The 14,117-nt window shown below is 47.7% G+C and overlaps 1 protein-coding gene across 2 annotated transcripts; it reads right to left on the reverse strand.

The window, feature by feature from the left end:
• Positions 1-2,879: 2,879 nt before the first annotated feature.
• On the reverse strand, positions 2,880-6,435 carry LOC101987035 (zinc finger protein 688). Of its 2 annotated transcripts, XM_026781282.1 has the most exons (4): positions 5,825-5,986; positions 5,637-5,710; positions 5,419-5,532; positions 2,880-3,688 (listed from the first exon to the last, which is right to left on the reverse strand). In XM_026781282.1, the coding sequence occupies exons 1-4, from the start codon at positions 5,902-5,904 to the stop codon at positions 3,192-3,194; spliced, it is 765 nt and encodes a 254-aa protein (XP_026637083.1). In that variant the 5' UTR covers positions 5,905-5,986; the 3' UTR covers positions 2,880-3,191. The 2 variants fall into 2 exon arrangements, with proteins under 2 accessions (XP_026637083.1, XP_005351349.1); XM_005351292.2 differs by lacking the exon at positions 5,637-5,710 and having other exon boundaries at positions 5,825-6,435.
• Between the last annotated feature and the right edge of the window lie 7,682 nt (positions 6,436-14,117).

Below are 14,117 nucleotides of genomic sequence, written 5' to 3' on the forward strand. Positions count from 1 at the left end.
AACTCCCTCCCGATACAGTCATGTGAGTTGTGTTTTCATTCCCACACCTCCACTCTGGTACGAGAAATAATTTAGATCCAGTCTGGTCCTGGGCCCTGGCACTATAGTCCAAATTTTCATAATTAACATAAGTCTCCGTGTCATTATTCAGGAGCTGGCTGGTTGGACAGAGACAGATTGGTTACATATTTGATGACACTGTGTGAAGAGGTCTGTTTTACCTCACCTGTCTAAGGCACCTTCTGATTGGTTTAATAAAGAGCTGAATGGCCAATAGCTAGGCAGGAGAGGATAGGCAGGAAAAGAGAAGAACTCAGGGGAAGGATCTGAAAGGCGGGGAATTCACCAGCCAGACTCAGAGGAGGTCGGACATACAGTCCTGATAAGAGGTAATGAGCCACACGGCAGAACATAGATTAATATGCTGTGGAACAATCTATACACTGTAAATATGTATTACTCTCACTGACTAATAAAGAGCTGACTGGCCTATAGCTGGGCAGGAGAAATTGCACAGGAAAGCCAGACTAGGAGAATTCTGGGAAGAAGGGAAGAGTCAGAAGAATCGCTAGGAGACTCAGAGGGAGCAAGACATGCTGGAGGACAGGTAAAGCCTTGACCCACATGGCAGCACATAGATTAATTGAAATGGGTTAATTTATGTTGTAAGAGCTATTTAGCACTAAATCTGAGCTATCAGTTGAACATTTATAATTAAGTATCTGTGTTGCATATTTGGGAACTGGCAGGCGGGAAAGAAAAGTCTGACCACATTAATATAAATGGGTTAATTCAAGTTTTAAGAACCAGTTGGGAACTGGGGCTGGAGAGATGGCTCAGTGGTTAAGAGCACTGTCTGCTCTTCCAGAGGTCCTGAGTTCAATTCCCAGCAACCACATGGTGGCTCCAAACCATCTGTAAAGAGATCTGGCGCCCTCCTCTGGCGTGTGGAGGCAGAAAGTTGTATACATAATAAATAAATCTTTAAAAAAAAAAAAAGAACCAGTTGGGAACAATCCTAAATTAAGGTCCTGGAACTAGCTCTTGTAGACCAGGCTGGCCTCGAACTCACAGAGATCCGCCTGCCTCTGCCTCCCAAGTGCTGGGATTAAAGGCGTGAGCCACCACCGCCCGGCTTAAGGCTACGGTTCTTAAAATGTCGTATACGTGTCAAACTGACAAGGGTAAATTACTATGGTTGGTTTGAGTGTCAACCTGCACAAATTACAACCACCTGCTAAGGGAGCCGCACCTGAAGAACCATCCTGACTGACCTGAGAAGGCACTCATTGTGGGTGGCACCTCCTGGTAGGAACCAAGATAGAAAGGCATGGAACAGACTTTCCTTTGGGCCACCAACCAGCCCCCAAACCATGACACAGAGCCATATTATTAGTTCTGAATGCTTGGCCTTAGCTTATGTTTGTGCCACTAGCTCTTCTGTTTTTCTTCATTTATATTCTGCCTCGGGGATGTTTACGGTCCTTTCATCCCGTAGGTGCTACTCTGGGTCTTGCTGCCGGAGACAGCTCCGGGACAGCTGCTGGGCTGGCTGGCCCCACCTGTCTCCCTTCTCTCTCCTTTGTTCTCTGCTCTTGTCTCCTACTGGCGAAAGAACTGCCAGCCAAAGTTAGGGAGGGATTAGCCAAAACAAAGAGAGAATGTGAGCAAGTTCAAGGCTGGTTCACATTTTATTTATTCAGTACCCCCCCCCCATGATTAACAACTTTAATCACCGCATTACTAGGGCCCTTACTCATCTTAATACTTTTCCTTTCTTTTGGGCCCTGTATCCTCAAGAAGTTACTGGTTTTCATTAGGGGAAGGATCAGCACAGTACAACTGATGGTGCCACGGTCTCAATATACTCCATGGGAGACCCTCAGAGAGAACCCATGATTGGGTCCTCTACTTACTTCTAGAGGGGGAATGAGAGACCAGGGCCCAGAAAATCCGGGCTCCACAGCCCCTACACTGACCCTAAACAGCTTGGCCCAAGCCCCAACCCAGTAAAAGAAACACACCCTGAAAATGGGACCAGAGCTAGGGGAAGAGACACTTTGTCCCTGAACCTAGAACTGGAGAAAAACCCTGGACCCTGAAACCAGGACCGAAAAAAAAAATGCACTAAACCCCTAGATTCAGAGCATACCAAAGATATTCTCCCTGGTCCCAAACCCCTAGATTCAGAGCATACCAAAGACATTCTCCCTGGTCCCAAACTTAGGGCCAAAAAGGTAAAAAGAACCAAAGAAAGAAACACAGTTTAGAATCAGAGCAATCTCTGCCCCTGACACAAAACCGGTCAATCCCTGAGCAGGGAAACCAGACTGATCACTGAGCCTCTAAAGGATATCCCTTTACATCATAGGGGGCAGTCAATCCCAAACCTGGAAGTCTGGAATTCCCCTTGCCCCACTAGGGGGCAGCCAATCACAAGCCCAGAGGCTTGGAATCCCCACCCCCACCCCCCTTCACTGCCGCTGCCGCTGCTTCAGACCCCTGGAGAGACCCAAGTTAACTTGCAATAAAGACTCTGCTTTTGCATCAGATACTGCCTCTGGTGATGTCTTGGGGATCCAGGCTTTGGGTGGTACACTACTTATTCTCTCTGCCTGCCAGCCTCACCGTATCCCTCTACTGCCTAGCTATTGGCCATTCAGCTCTTTATTAGACCAGTCAGGCGCCTTAGGCAGACAAGGTGAACAGCAACACATCTTCACATAGTTAAACAAATGCAGCATATACAACTGTAACACACCTTTACATTGTTAAAGTAATATCCCACAACAAAGGTGTTTCAGTAGTTACTCCTCTTGTCTTTTGTTCTTTGCCTTTACCTATACGTGTGTGTGTGTGTGTGTGTGTGTGTGTGTGTGTGTGTGTGTGTACATGTGTGCACTCATCCTCTTGGTATTGTTCCTCTTGAGAACCCTGACTAAAACAGTACTCTACCAACTGAATCACATCCTCAGCCCCGCTCCGCCCCATCCCTTTTTTCCAAACGCGAACACCAGAGAGGGCAGCGGGTGTGAGGTTTAATCTATAGGAGTCTTTACAGGCACTTTTCACAATCTTACAAGGGATTCTTGAGAAAAGTCAAAGTTCTGTATTTCATTTCCCAAGTCTTGACTCCCTCGGTTCTTAGTGCCGAGTTCATCCACTGCTCCCGATGCAGGCAGCTTTTCAGCTCACCCACACTCCTCAAAGATGTCTGGATAGTGCCGAAAGAGCACTGGCGGATCCCGGTCATCTCGGACTGGGGCTCCAGGCACAGACCGGATCCCAGGCCTCCGGCCACGGCGACCCCCGGAACAGGAACGGTGGATCCATTGGTGCGCTTCCATCGCAAACTTCCTCTTGAAGCGCATGCCGCACTCTGGGCAGGGGTAGGGTCGCTCACCCGTGTGCATGCGCCGGTGGATGATCAGCAAAGAAGGGTAGTTAAAGCGGCGCCCACAGTCCATGCAAACATGGCGTCGCTGGCTGGCCTGCGCATCTGTGCTGGGTACCTGGGCCTGGCCTGGGGCAGCTTTGGGAGGTAGCTGTACCCCTGCAGAGGACTTGGTAGCCATAGAATAAGTCTTTTGTTGAACCACCTCTTTAGATTGCAACTGAGCAGGAGGAGTCTCTGCCAGTCTCTTGGTTCCTTCATTGGGGCCCTGCTCCTTCTCATTTGAAGTATCTCCTGGGAAACAAATTAATTACATTAAAAAAATCTCACTCGGAAGCCAGGCAGTGGTGGTGCACACCTTTAATCACAGCACTCAGGGCAGAGACACGCAGATCTCTGTTAGGCTGAGACTGGCCTGGTCTACAAGAGTTAGTTCCAGGACAGCCAGGGCTGTTACATAAACAAACAACACACACACACACACACACACACACACACAAAATCTCACTAGGGAAGTAATCTCACCATTTGGAAAAGCTGGGGCAGGAAGACAGCCATGAGTTTGAGGCCAGCAAGGCCTACATAGTGAGACCTTGTCTCACAAACTCAAAAAGGAACAGTAGGGTATGGTGGCTGCTGGTCTTTAACCCTAGCACTTTGGAGGTAGAGGCAGGTAGATTTCTGTGAATGTGAGAACAACCTTATCTAAATAGAAAGTTCCAGGCCAGCCTTACCTGTCTTAAAAAGAAAAATCAACACGACAAAAATAAAACAAAGGGCTGGATATATGGCTCAGGGGTTAAGAGCACTGCCTGCTCATCTAAAGGTCCCGAGTTCAATTCCCAGCAACCACATGGTGGCTAACAACCATCTGTAATGAGATCTGGTGCCCTCTTCTGGCCTGCAAGCATGAATGTAGGCAGAATACTGTACACAATAAATAAATCTTTAAAAAAATAAAAAAAATAAAACACAGCAGGATCTGGAGAGCTGGCTCAGTGGTTAACAGTGCTTGCTCCTTTCCAGAGGACCTGAGTTCTGTTCCCAGAACCCACATCAGGCAGCTCACAACCACCTATAAGTTAAACACCAGGCAATGCCACACCGCTGGCCTCCTTGGGCAGCTGCAATGTGAACATACCCACATGCAGACACATACATTTACATGTAATGAAAAATAATAAAAATAACTCTTTAAGAAACAAGTCTCAATAAAACATAACACTTTTGCATAGATGCCCCTAGCTTTTGCCCAGGTAGAGCCACAATACACTGCCCAGGGACTAACACAAAGGCTTTGTTGAAAGTCAAACAGTTAAAATTTCTCTTTAAATGTCAAACAGGAAAATAATGGCTTCTTAACTTCACTGGGTTATTGGGAGGATTAAATACATCGTGCTTGGTGATAACTTAGTAAATGCTCAAGAAACAGTTACTGTTGCATTTTGTGTTTTGGGATTGTTGCTGTTGTTGGCACAGTGGTACTTTTATAGATGAGGCACCATATTTGCTTCAGATGTCTTCGATTCAGGGTAGCGATGGCAGATGAGCCAAGCTGTTATTGTAACACTTGGCCTTGAGAAACAGAATAGGCAGACCTGAAACCAGTTTGACTTTTAGGGACATTTTAGGATGGGGGACGTAAATGAGACAAGGTCTCACTACATGTAGCCTTGATCGGTCTCAAATCCACCTGCCTTTGCACCAAAAGTGATGGGATTAAAGGCAAAGGCATGTGTCACCACGACCAGCCTTAGTTGGTTTTTAAAAAGGGGAAATGAGCAGTATCTAACAAACATCTGGAAATCTAAAACTTCTTTGTGCTCTAGATTCTTCTATTCTGCTTTTAACATCTCCCGAGTTTCCAAAACTCTCACAGGTCGGCTTTCTTTCCTTTAGTGTCTGACGCATGTTGACTCTTGAAATTCTGTAGGGACGCCGGGATGGTGAATCTGAAAGAAAGCTTTACTAGAGAAGAAACCCCTGACAAACAAGATGCAGGAGGACTTGGGTCAATCCCTCACCTCTCGGAGTTCCTCCCAGGCTTTTCCTCTCCTCAGGATCCTGGGCGGCGGGGCTCCAAGCCTCACTCTCCTGCTCCATCCAAGAGATGAGGGCTGGTTTGGGGCCCGGGAACCCTGAGAGAGAACAGGAGTCACAGTGCTGGCCTGAGCGACTGGCCCGGGCATATAGCATCCCACTAGGGGGAGGGCACCTCCTCGGAACTTAGGCTCAAATTAACCTGGGCAGGGTTTGCGTTGTTCTTGTCTGAATGGAGACTCCCGAGGAAGCCCTGGGAATGGAAGGTGACTGAGGCTGCTGGTGGAAAAGTGCGGGATCAGGGCTCGCGATCCACTTGGTTGGTCTACAGCATCTCCCCTCTGAAGCCCCGAGGAGGATGGGGAGCGGGGATCTGACCCGGGGCCTCACCGAGCGCGCCCAGGAGACCGTAGGTCTCGCGCATCACCTCCCGGTACAGGGCTCTCTGCGCGGGCCGCAAACACCCCCATTCCTGCGGGGAGAAGTACACGGCCACGTCCGCGAAGCTCACGAGCTCAGGCTTCCTGAAAACAGGCCAGATCTCCCCGGGCATCGGCACCAGCAGCGGGGCCGGAGGTGGCGCCATCGGAGTTCCTGCCGGGGCAGCGGCTTGGCAGCCCCAGGCTCCAGCTTCCGGCCTCGGCTTCCCCGGGAAACCACGCCCTTGGCCACGCCCCTTAGTCACGATCGGCCCCGCCGGGAGCAGGACAAAGTGGACGGTGTGAGGACTGCAGGGCTCCGGTGGAGACTAGGGAGGCTGCATAGTTCACTCCACAGCCGCTCGTACAGAGACACGACTCGGGTGAAGGAAGCAGGAAGATGCCTTCAGAAAACATGGCGACGGCCTGGCTTCAGTTGCCATTGAAGCCACTCGGGCGCCATTTCTGCCGCTGGGCAAATATGGCGGCTTTCGAACTTGCCCATTTGCAAATGCAGCGGCCCTTTTGCTCTTAAACACAATGGCCGCGTCAGGAGGGTTGGTGCTCGTTTCTGTGTGTGTGTGTGGGGGGGGGGGGGGTTAAAAAAAAAACCTGCCACCTGCTGCCTCTACGCCTTCTCTGTGAGCCATCGCAGCGGCAGATGATTGGTTGTCACCGCCAGGAGCAGCTGTACTGCAATTGGCTCCGGAAAGGCGGGACATCTCAAATGATCTGGACATCCCTGGGGCCCGAGGTTGAGTCTTCCCCGTGTCTCCACGAGCATCCTGGTCAGCCTCTGGAGGCTGACCGAGCCTGGGCACCGCATCTTAGAAACCAGTTTCGTGTCCACAGAAGAACTCACTATGCAGGTCAGACAGAACCTAAACTCACAGAGATCTGCTTGCCTCTGCCTCTGTGTCTGGGATTAAAGGTGTGCGCCACCACTCTGGCTGTAACGAGTTTTTAAGAGGTAAGAGTGTTGGTGTTTGTGGAAAAGTAAATACGTTTATTGTTCAATATGGTTAAATGTGTACACAATTTATTTGTGTAAACTGAAATAAAAATTTGGTGACTGAAGAAAGGTCCACGATGTCAACCTCCGGCCTGCACATGCATGAACACACACACAGGTGTTCTCCAGAGCATTAGAGTAGAAATAATTATGATTGTCCTTTTTTTTCCCCCCAAACAGGGTCTCACTATATAGCACTAGAGCTGACCTGGAACTTGCTAAGTAAGCTGGGGTGGCCTTGAACTCACAGAGATCCACCTGCCTCAGCCTACTGAGCACTAAGATTAATGTTTATATTTTTTAAAGCTGAGTGGAGTTGGGCCTGGTGGCCAAGGCCTTAGGGGATGGCAAGAGGATCCATCAAAGCCTACATGGCCATTTAAGCTAGACTCTGGAGAGAGGGGTCTAGGAAAAAAAGGGGAGGGGGAGGGGAAGGAGAGTAGAAGAGAAGAGGGAAGGAAGAAGGAAATCCGGGAGACACAGGGTATGTAGGCCTGTGATAGAGAGCTTGCCTAGGCCCTGGGTTCAATGCTCAGCAGCTCCTATCCACCCACCCCCCAAAGTTACAGATTTTAGCAATGAGGATGCCTCAAGGATCTGCCCTGCTGAAGACATCAAATCATGTGGACCTCTTCAGCCCTTCCCCAGCCTCTGAATGAAGTGGTTTCACAACCCCTCCAAATTACTACATTTTGTTTACTTTATGTGTGTGTGTGTGTGTGTGTGTTGTAAAATGTTATTTTAACTGGGCAATGATGTGTTAGGTTTGTTTATGCTGCAGAATATTGCTTTAACTGTGAAAAGGTGTGTCACATTTGTGCCGCGTTTGCTTGATGATGTCAGGATGTGTGTCCAATTATGTAAAGATGTGTTGCATTTGTTTCACCTTGCCTGCCTAAGGCACCTGATTGATATGATACAAACCTGAACATTCGATAACTAGGCAGGAGAAGGAAAGGAGGGGCTGGCGGGCAGACAGACTAGGATAGAAAAGAATGAAAGAAGAGAGAAGAGAATGAGAAGAAAGAAGGGGGCACATCCTGGGCAAGAAGCCAGGCAGCCACTAGTCAGCCAGACATGAGAAGCAGTGAAAGTAAGATATACAGAAGGAAAGAAAAGTAAAAAGCCCCCAGGCAAAAGGTAGACAAAGAGGAACAGGGTAATTTAAGTTAAAAGAGCTGTCCAGAAATGAGCCTGAGCTAGGCCGAGCATTCCTGATTTGGGAGCTGGTTGGTGGCCCAAAAGGAAAAGCCTGGTACATGTGTGTTCATGCATGGATGGAGACTGAGGACAACTTGGAAGACACAGTTCTCTCTATCCACCATGAGGGTTCCAGAGATCAAATTTAGATCATCAGGACTGGCAGCAAGTGTATTTATGAGCTGAGCCATCTTGCTGGCCCCACAACTTTGTTTTTTTCCAAGACAAGCTTTCTCTGTGTAACAGCCCTGGCTATCCTGAAACTTGCTTTGTAGACCAGGCTGGCCCCAAACTCACTGAGATCTGTGCATCACCACCACCACCCAGCTCACATCTTATCTTCTGAAACAAGATCTGTACTAAACCTGAGGCACACTGATTTAACGAGACTGGCTGTTCTGTGAGTTCTACGGACTGTCTGTTTCTTCCCCCAATGTTGAGGTTATACGTATATCACGGCCACCCTCGTCCTGCAAGGATGACGCGACCACCAGAGCTCTTCTCACTGCAGTTTATTCCAGGACTTGATTCACTTTCTCTCTCTTTTTCCCTCTCTCTTTTTCCCTCTTTTCTCCTTTTGACCTCTCTCTCTGGGCAAACCTCTCCCAGCCCTTAAGTAGGCATGGGCTGCCAATCCCGGATTGTCAGGTGGGCACTGCCCATAGGCCCACGCATATGCAAGCAGCTGATAATCATTGCGTGATCATAGCATAGGTCAGGCCTTAGCCATCTCAGGAGTTGATCCACATCTCCATCAGGTGTGATTCCACGCAGCTCACCACAGGCAAGAGTAGAGGTCTGATCTCTTAAAAATGAAACATGTAGTAGTGTTTGTCCAGGTGTCATCCACTCAGAGAACACTAGACCTGTCCGGTGTCCTTTTACAGAGGTGGGAGCTAGACACCAACCCACATGCAATCAGACTTGCTCTTACATCTCTAGCCAAACTTGGGGAGACTGTCCTGTTTTAATAGCCGTGAAGGCCTGAATGATCATAACTGCATTGCGATGCTGTGAAACCCTTATGTGACAGACGCACCACAGGCATACCAGGGAGGCAAGCACCATTAAGGCCTGTTAGGGCTCTTATTCCCACCCACTCCTTCAGATGATCCATGGAGTGATCCAGGAGGATAGTCCTTCTGCCAGGCTGGTATCCATGCGTGTGGAATCTGCAGTCACAATCGTCACCCGCTTCTTTTTACAGTTGTTGTTCGAATTCACCAGACCAATTACCTAAAAGATATCTAGACAATTCTTTAGACAGATTAGTTGCATGTGTCATATTGAATGCTGGTCACACACAGCCCCGGATACTTCCATTCACAACCAAGCTGAGCCAATTGCCACAGCTGCAGCTGTGCTTGCGGCAGCAGCAAGGGCAGTCAGAACTGGTAGCAGAGGGGCCAGCACAGAGGAGAGGAAGGGGAGGCAATCTTGCTTCCCCTCCCTGGCTTTCCTCTGCCTGCTCCTGTCATTAGGAGTGTCTTTGCCATGACTCCAGGAGCAGTCAGAAACCACTGTTCCTTCAACAGTCCCCTAAATAACATACCCCAGCTACCATACCCCGGTGGCCCATTTATTCCTGTCAGCTGAATGCATGGAAGACACCTTCTCCCTCGTGCACCTCTTTGGCTTCCCTAGCAACCCAGCTGATCCTGCTTCTGCTCTGAAAGGGCCCCGCTTAAATTGTCTTATAGGGAATTTGGGCATTGACAGTCCGTCTGGCTACTTCCTGCTGAGCGGGGACATTGAATTCTTATGGGCTTTTACTGCAATCTACTGCCATTTTCTAGCCGAGCTCAGACTCAGGTCGCAGCAACGGGGGAGAAGCGGACCCCAGTCTGCCGGGTGCCCCAGGTTGAGACAGAGGTTCAGGCCAGCAGATCTTATTGCCTGCTGCACTTCTAAACCCTGAGGCAGTTCCCGGTGTTTGCAGCTTAGCAGACCCTCAGTCCTGCTTGGCCTTGGAGCTGCCTAGAGCTTCTTGTCCTTGGAGCTGCAGCCGCTCACACTCCACTACAAACTCTGGAGACCTCGGTAATTCAAACCACATGAATATCACTCCCTTCCTTAGCATACCTTGTTCGGTGGTAAAATCTAGATCTCTACCAAGCCTGTCCCAGGATGACACATTAAGATTGCCAGAGACGGCAAACCAAGATGCAATTGTGTCACATTCAGTCAAGAACCTCTCCAATGCGCTCCATAACAGCTCGTTAAGAACCAGAAAAATCAGGTGTGATGTTGAAGCGCCCATTCTAAAATCCTATTCTTCCTTTTATTTTCATTTTAAACTGTGCACTTTGGTCGTGGCCCTCACTTTAATCTGCTATGGTCGCGGCCCTATTACCCCCACTCTCCCTTCTTCTACCGGCGAGAGTGGAAAACCCGCTTTTTGTCGCGGATCCCCAATCTTTACCTTGAGGATTATTTGGTGCACCCCCTGACTGCAGCAAGTTCTGGGCTCCATGGAGAGAGGTTTGGAGGTTCCTCGCATGGGCCACCACTTTTCATGGCCACCCTCATCCCACAAGGATGACGCGACCACCAGAGCTCTTCTCACTGCACTTTATACCAGGACTTGATTCACTTTCTCTCTCTTTTTCCCTCTTTTCTTCTTTTGACCTCTCTCTCTGGGCAGACCTCTCCCAGCCCTTAAGTAGGCATGGGCTGCCAATCCCAGATTGCCAGGTGGGCACTGCCCATAGGCCCACGCATATGCAAGCAGCTGATGATCATTGCGTTATAGCATAGGTCAGGCCTTAGCCATCTCAGGAGTTGACTATACATCTGCATCAGGTGTGATTCCACGCAGCTCACTACACACGTATGCACTCTGCCTCCTGCTTTCGTGTGGATGATGGGAACTGGAATCTGGTCAACATTCTTACACAACCAATATTGACTGAGCCATCTTCCCAGACCCTGCTTTGTGTGATAACTTTTCTTCTTTGAGATTTTTTTGTGTGTGGAGGTACGTGTACGTCAGGCTTATATGGCGCACACTTTTTTTTTGGTGGGGGGGGGTGGGGTTCAAGACAGGGCTTCTCTGTGGTGGCAAGCACTTTTACCTGCTGAGACATCTCGCCAGCCCCCTGGCACTTTCTGACTATTGTTCAGTGTTACACATTTGTATAAAAGTTTACATCTTCATTGAGATAGGCTTCACTTACTCTTTTAGTCACCTATTCAGTATGAAGTTCGATGGTCTGAGTATATTATTTGTCTTTCTTTCTTTTTTTTTTTTTTTTTTTTTTTTGATTTTCGAGACAGTGTTTCTCTGTAGGTTTTTTTTGGTTCCTGTCCTGGAACTAGCTCTTGTAGACCACGCTGGCCTCGAACTCACAGAGATCCACCTGCCTCTGTCTTCCGAGTGCTGGGATTAAAGGCATGTGCCACCACCGCCGGGCTTTATTTTTCAAACTGATATTTTAAAATGTATAAGCCAATGAAGGCTCAACAGGTAAAGGTGCTGAGGTCAGTCCCTGTAACCCACACGGTAGCGCTGTGGAATAATCCTTCTGTTCACTGTGAATATGTATTACTCTCATTGGTTAATAAAGAAGCTGATTGGCCTATAGCAAGGCAGGATAAAGTTAGGCAGGGCAACTCGACTGAAGACACAGGGATGAAGAGCTGAGTGAGAGAGTCGGCAGCAGACACAGGAAGATGGCACACCTTACTGAGAAAAGGTACCAAGCCACTTGCCAAAGCATAGTTAAGAAATATGGGTTAATTTCAGTGTAAGAGTTAGTCTTAACAAGCCTGAGCTATCAGCCAAGCATTTGTAATTAATATTAAGCCTCTGAGTGATTATTTGAGAGTGGCTGCAGAAAAGAAACATATGCCTACATGATAGGAAAGAACCAACTCTTGAAAGTTGGTCTCTAACTTACACACACACACACACACACACACACAGAGAGAGAGAGAGAGAGAGAGAGAGAGAGAGAGAGAGAGAGAGAAATAAAATTTGAAAATTTTACAAATGGGTAAGAAAGTTTGTCAATTGAACCCAGTTTTTAAAATTTAGATATATTTATTTTATAAGTATGAGTGTTTTGCCTATGTGTGTGTATGGGCACCATGAGTGTGCCTGCTATCAGCTAAGGCCAGAAGGGGGCTTTAAATTCCCTGCAGGGTTTGCAAAGATGAGTGCCACCAGTCACAGAATTGAGGATGTGAATTTGAACCTGCCCCAATCCATTACACCTCTCCCATTTGGTGTGAGTAGAAGTGGGAAAATGACTGGATTATTACTATCATCCTTTTAAAAATAGTTTTATATGTATGGGTATATATGTGTATCTATGCCCCATGTGGCTGCAGTGCCCCTGAAGGCCAAAAGGGGTCACCAGAGTTCCCTCGAATTGGAGTCACAGATGATTGTGAGAGGAAATGTAGGTGCGGCAGTCCAACCCTGTATCTCTGGAAGAGCAGCCAGTGCTCTGATCTGCTGAACCATCTCTCTTTATTTGAAACTTCACCAAGAGGTGAATCCAATGGCAGCTGCTGTGCCACTATGGTTACACTACTGAGCAAATTAACATAGCTCTTGCTAATTGATTTTTTTTCTCCATCTCTGTCTATAATGTTGATGAGGAGCAGTCTGCTGTTAGTTGGCTAATGCTGAATATTATTTTAAGATATGTTACATTCATTTATGCTGTGGAACATTTGTTTAATGATGCAAAGACATGTTGCATTCTTTTGTTTTGTTTTTTTTTTTTTTTTTTGGTTTTTCGAGACAGCGTTTCTCTGTGGCTTTGGAGCCTGTCCTGGAACTCGCTCTGTAGACCAGTCTGGTCTCGAACTCACAGAGATCCGCCTGCCTCTGCCTCCCAAGTGCTGGGATTAAAGGCGTGCGCCATCACCGCCCGGCTCATTCTTTTGTTTTTTGAGACAGGGTTTCTCTGAATAGCCCTGGCTGTCCTGGAACTCACTTTGTAGACCAGGCTGGCCTCAAAATCACAGAAATCTGCTTGCCTCTGTCTCACAAGTACTGGGATTAAAGGAATGAGCCATCACTGCCCAGCATGTTGCATTTTTTTATGCTGCATTTGTTTAACTCTGTGAAGCTGTGCTACTTTGCCTGTCTAAAACACCTGATTGGTCTAATAAAGAGCTAAATGGCCAATAGTAAGGCAGTTGAAAAGATAGGTGGGCCTGGCAGGCAGAGAGAATAAATAAGAGGGGAAATCTGGGAAGAAAAATCAAGGATCAAAAACAGAAGGAGAGGAGGACTCTAGGGGCCAGCCACCCAGCTACACACAAGCCACAGAGTAAGAAGTAAAGAAATTCAAAATAGAGAAAGGTAAGAGACCAGAGGCAAAAAGTAGACAGGATAATTTAAGAAAAACTGGCTAGAAATAAGCCAAGCTAAGATTGGGCTTTCGTAAGAAAGAATAAGTCTCCATGTGATTTATTTGGGAGCTGGATGTCAAGGACCCGAAAAGAGCAAAGGGTCAAAAGAGTAAAAAAGTTTAAAAAAAAACAAAAAACTTGCAGTTGGCAATGACAGCAACAGACCTGCATTGTGCTTTGGGAATGTATCACTCTCCTACCTGGCATTGTGTGTGTGTTTCTCTTCTTTGGGATCTGCTGCTGAGAGATCATCTATTACCTGTGTTTTTGTGGATATAACTCCCTTGGAATGATGTTTTCCTTCTAGTACTTTCTGTAGGGCTAGATTTGTGGATCAGTATTGTTTAAATCCTGTTTTATCATGGAATATCTTGTGAAGGCGTAAGTCATAAACAATCCCACACCAGTTTGGAATTATGATTAATAGGGTGGTATTTATTTAAAGGGGAAAAAACTTACAGATCACCGTCCCAGACAACAGCCTTCTGCGCAATCAGGAAGGAGTCTAGTCGCCGGAAATGGAGCAGGAAGCAAAGAGAGCGTGAGGAGGGAAGTGGCCGCTTTTTTAAAGAGAGAGACCACACCTCAATGGGCTGGCATCTCAGCGGCCATTGGCTGGAGGAGCGGAAGGACCTCCCGCAACACCTCCCCCTTTTGTTTAAGTAAGAGAGTTCTAAACCTACTA

Source organism: Microtus ochrogaster, chromosome 8, assembly GCF_000317375.1.
Source record: "Microtus ochrogaster isolate Prairie Vole_2 chromosome 8, MicOch1.0, whole genome shotgun sequence".
NCBI lineage: Eukaryota > Metazoa > Chordata > Mammalia > Rodentia > Cricetidae > Microtus > Microtus ochrogaster.

What these genes read in the sequence shown, in the direction of transcription:
- LOC101987035 (XM_005351292.2), bottom strand. Translation starts at nt 6,020, where the DNA reads ATGGCGCCACCTCCGGCCCCGCTGCTGGTGCCGATGCCCGGGGAGATC. An exon ending in CGGTCTCCTGGGCGCGCTCG is followed by an intron (nt 5,533 to 5,824) that starts GTGAGGCCCCGG and finishes GTTCTCTCTCAG; the next exon opens with GGTTCCCGGGCCCCAAACCA. An exon ending in CCTGGGAGGAACTCCGAGAG is followed by an intron (nt 3,689 to 5,418) that starts GTGAGGGATTGA and finishes TTTGTTTCCCAG; the next exon opens with GAGATACTTCAAATGAGAAG.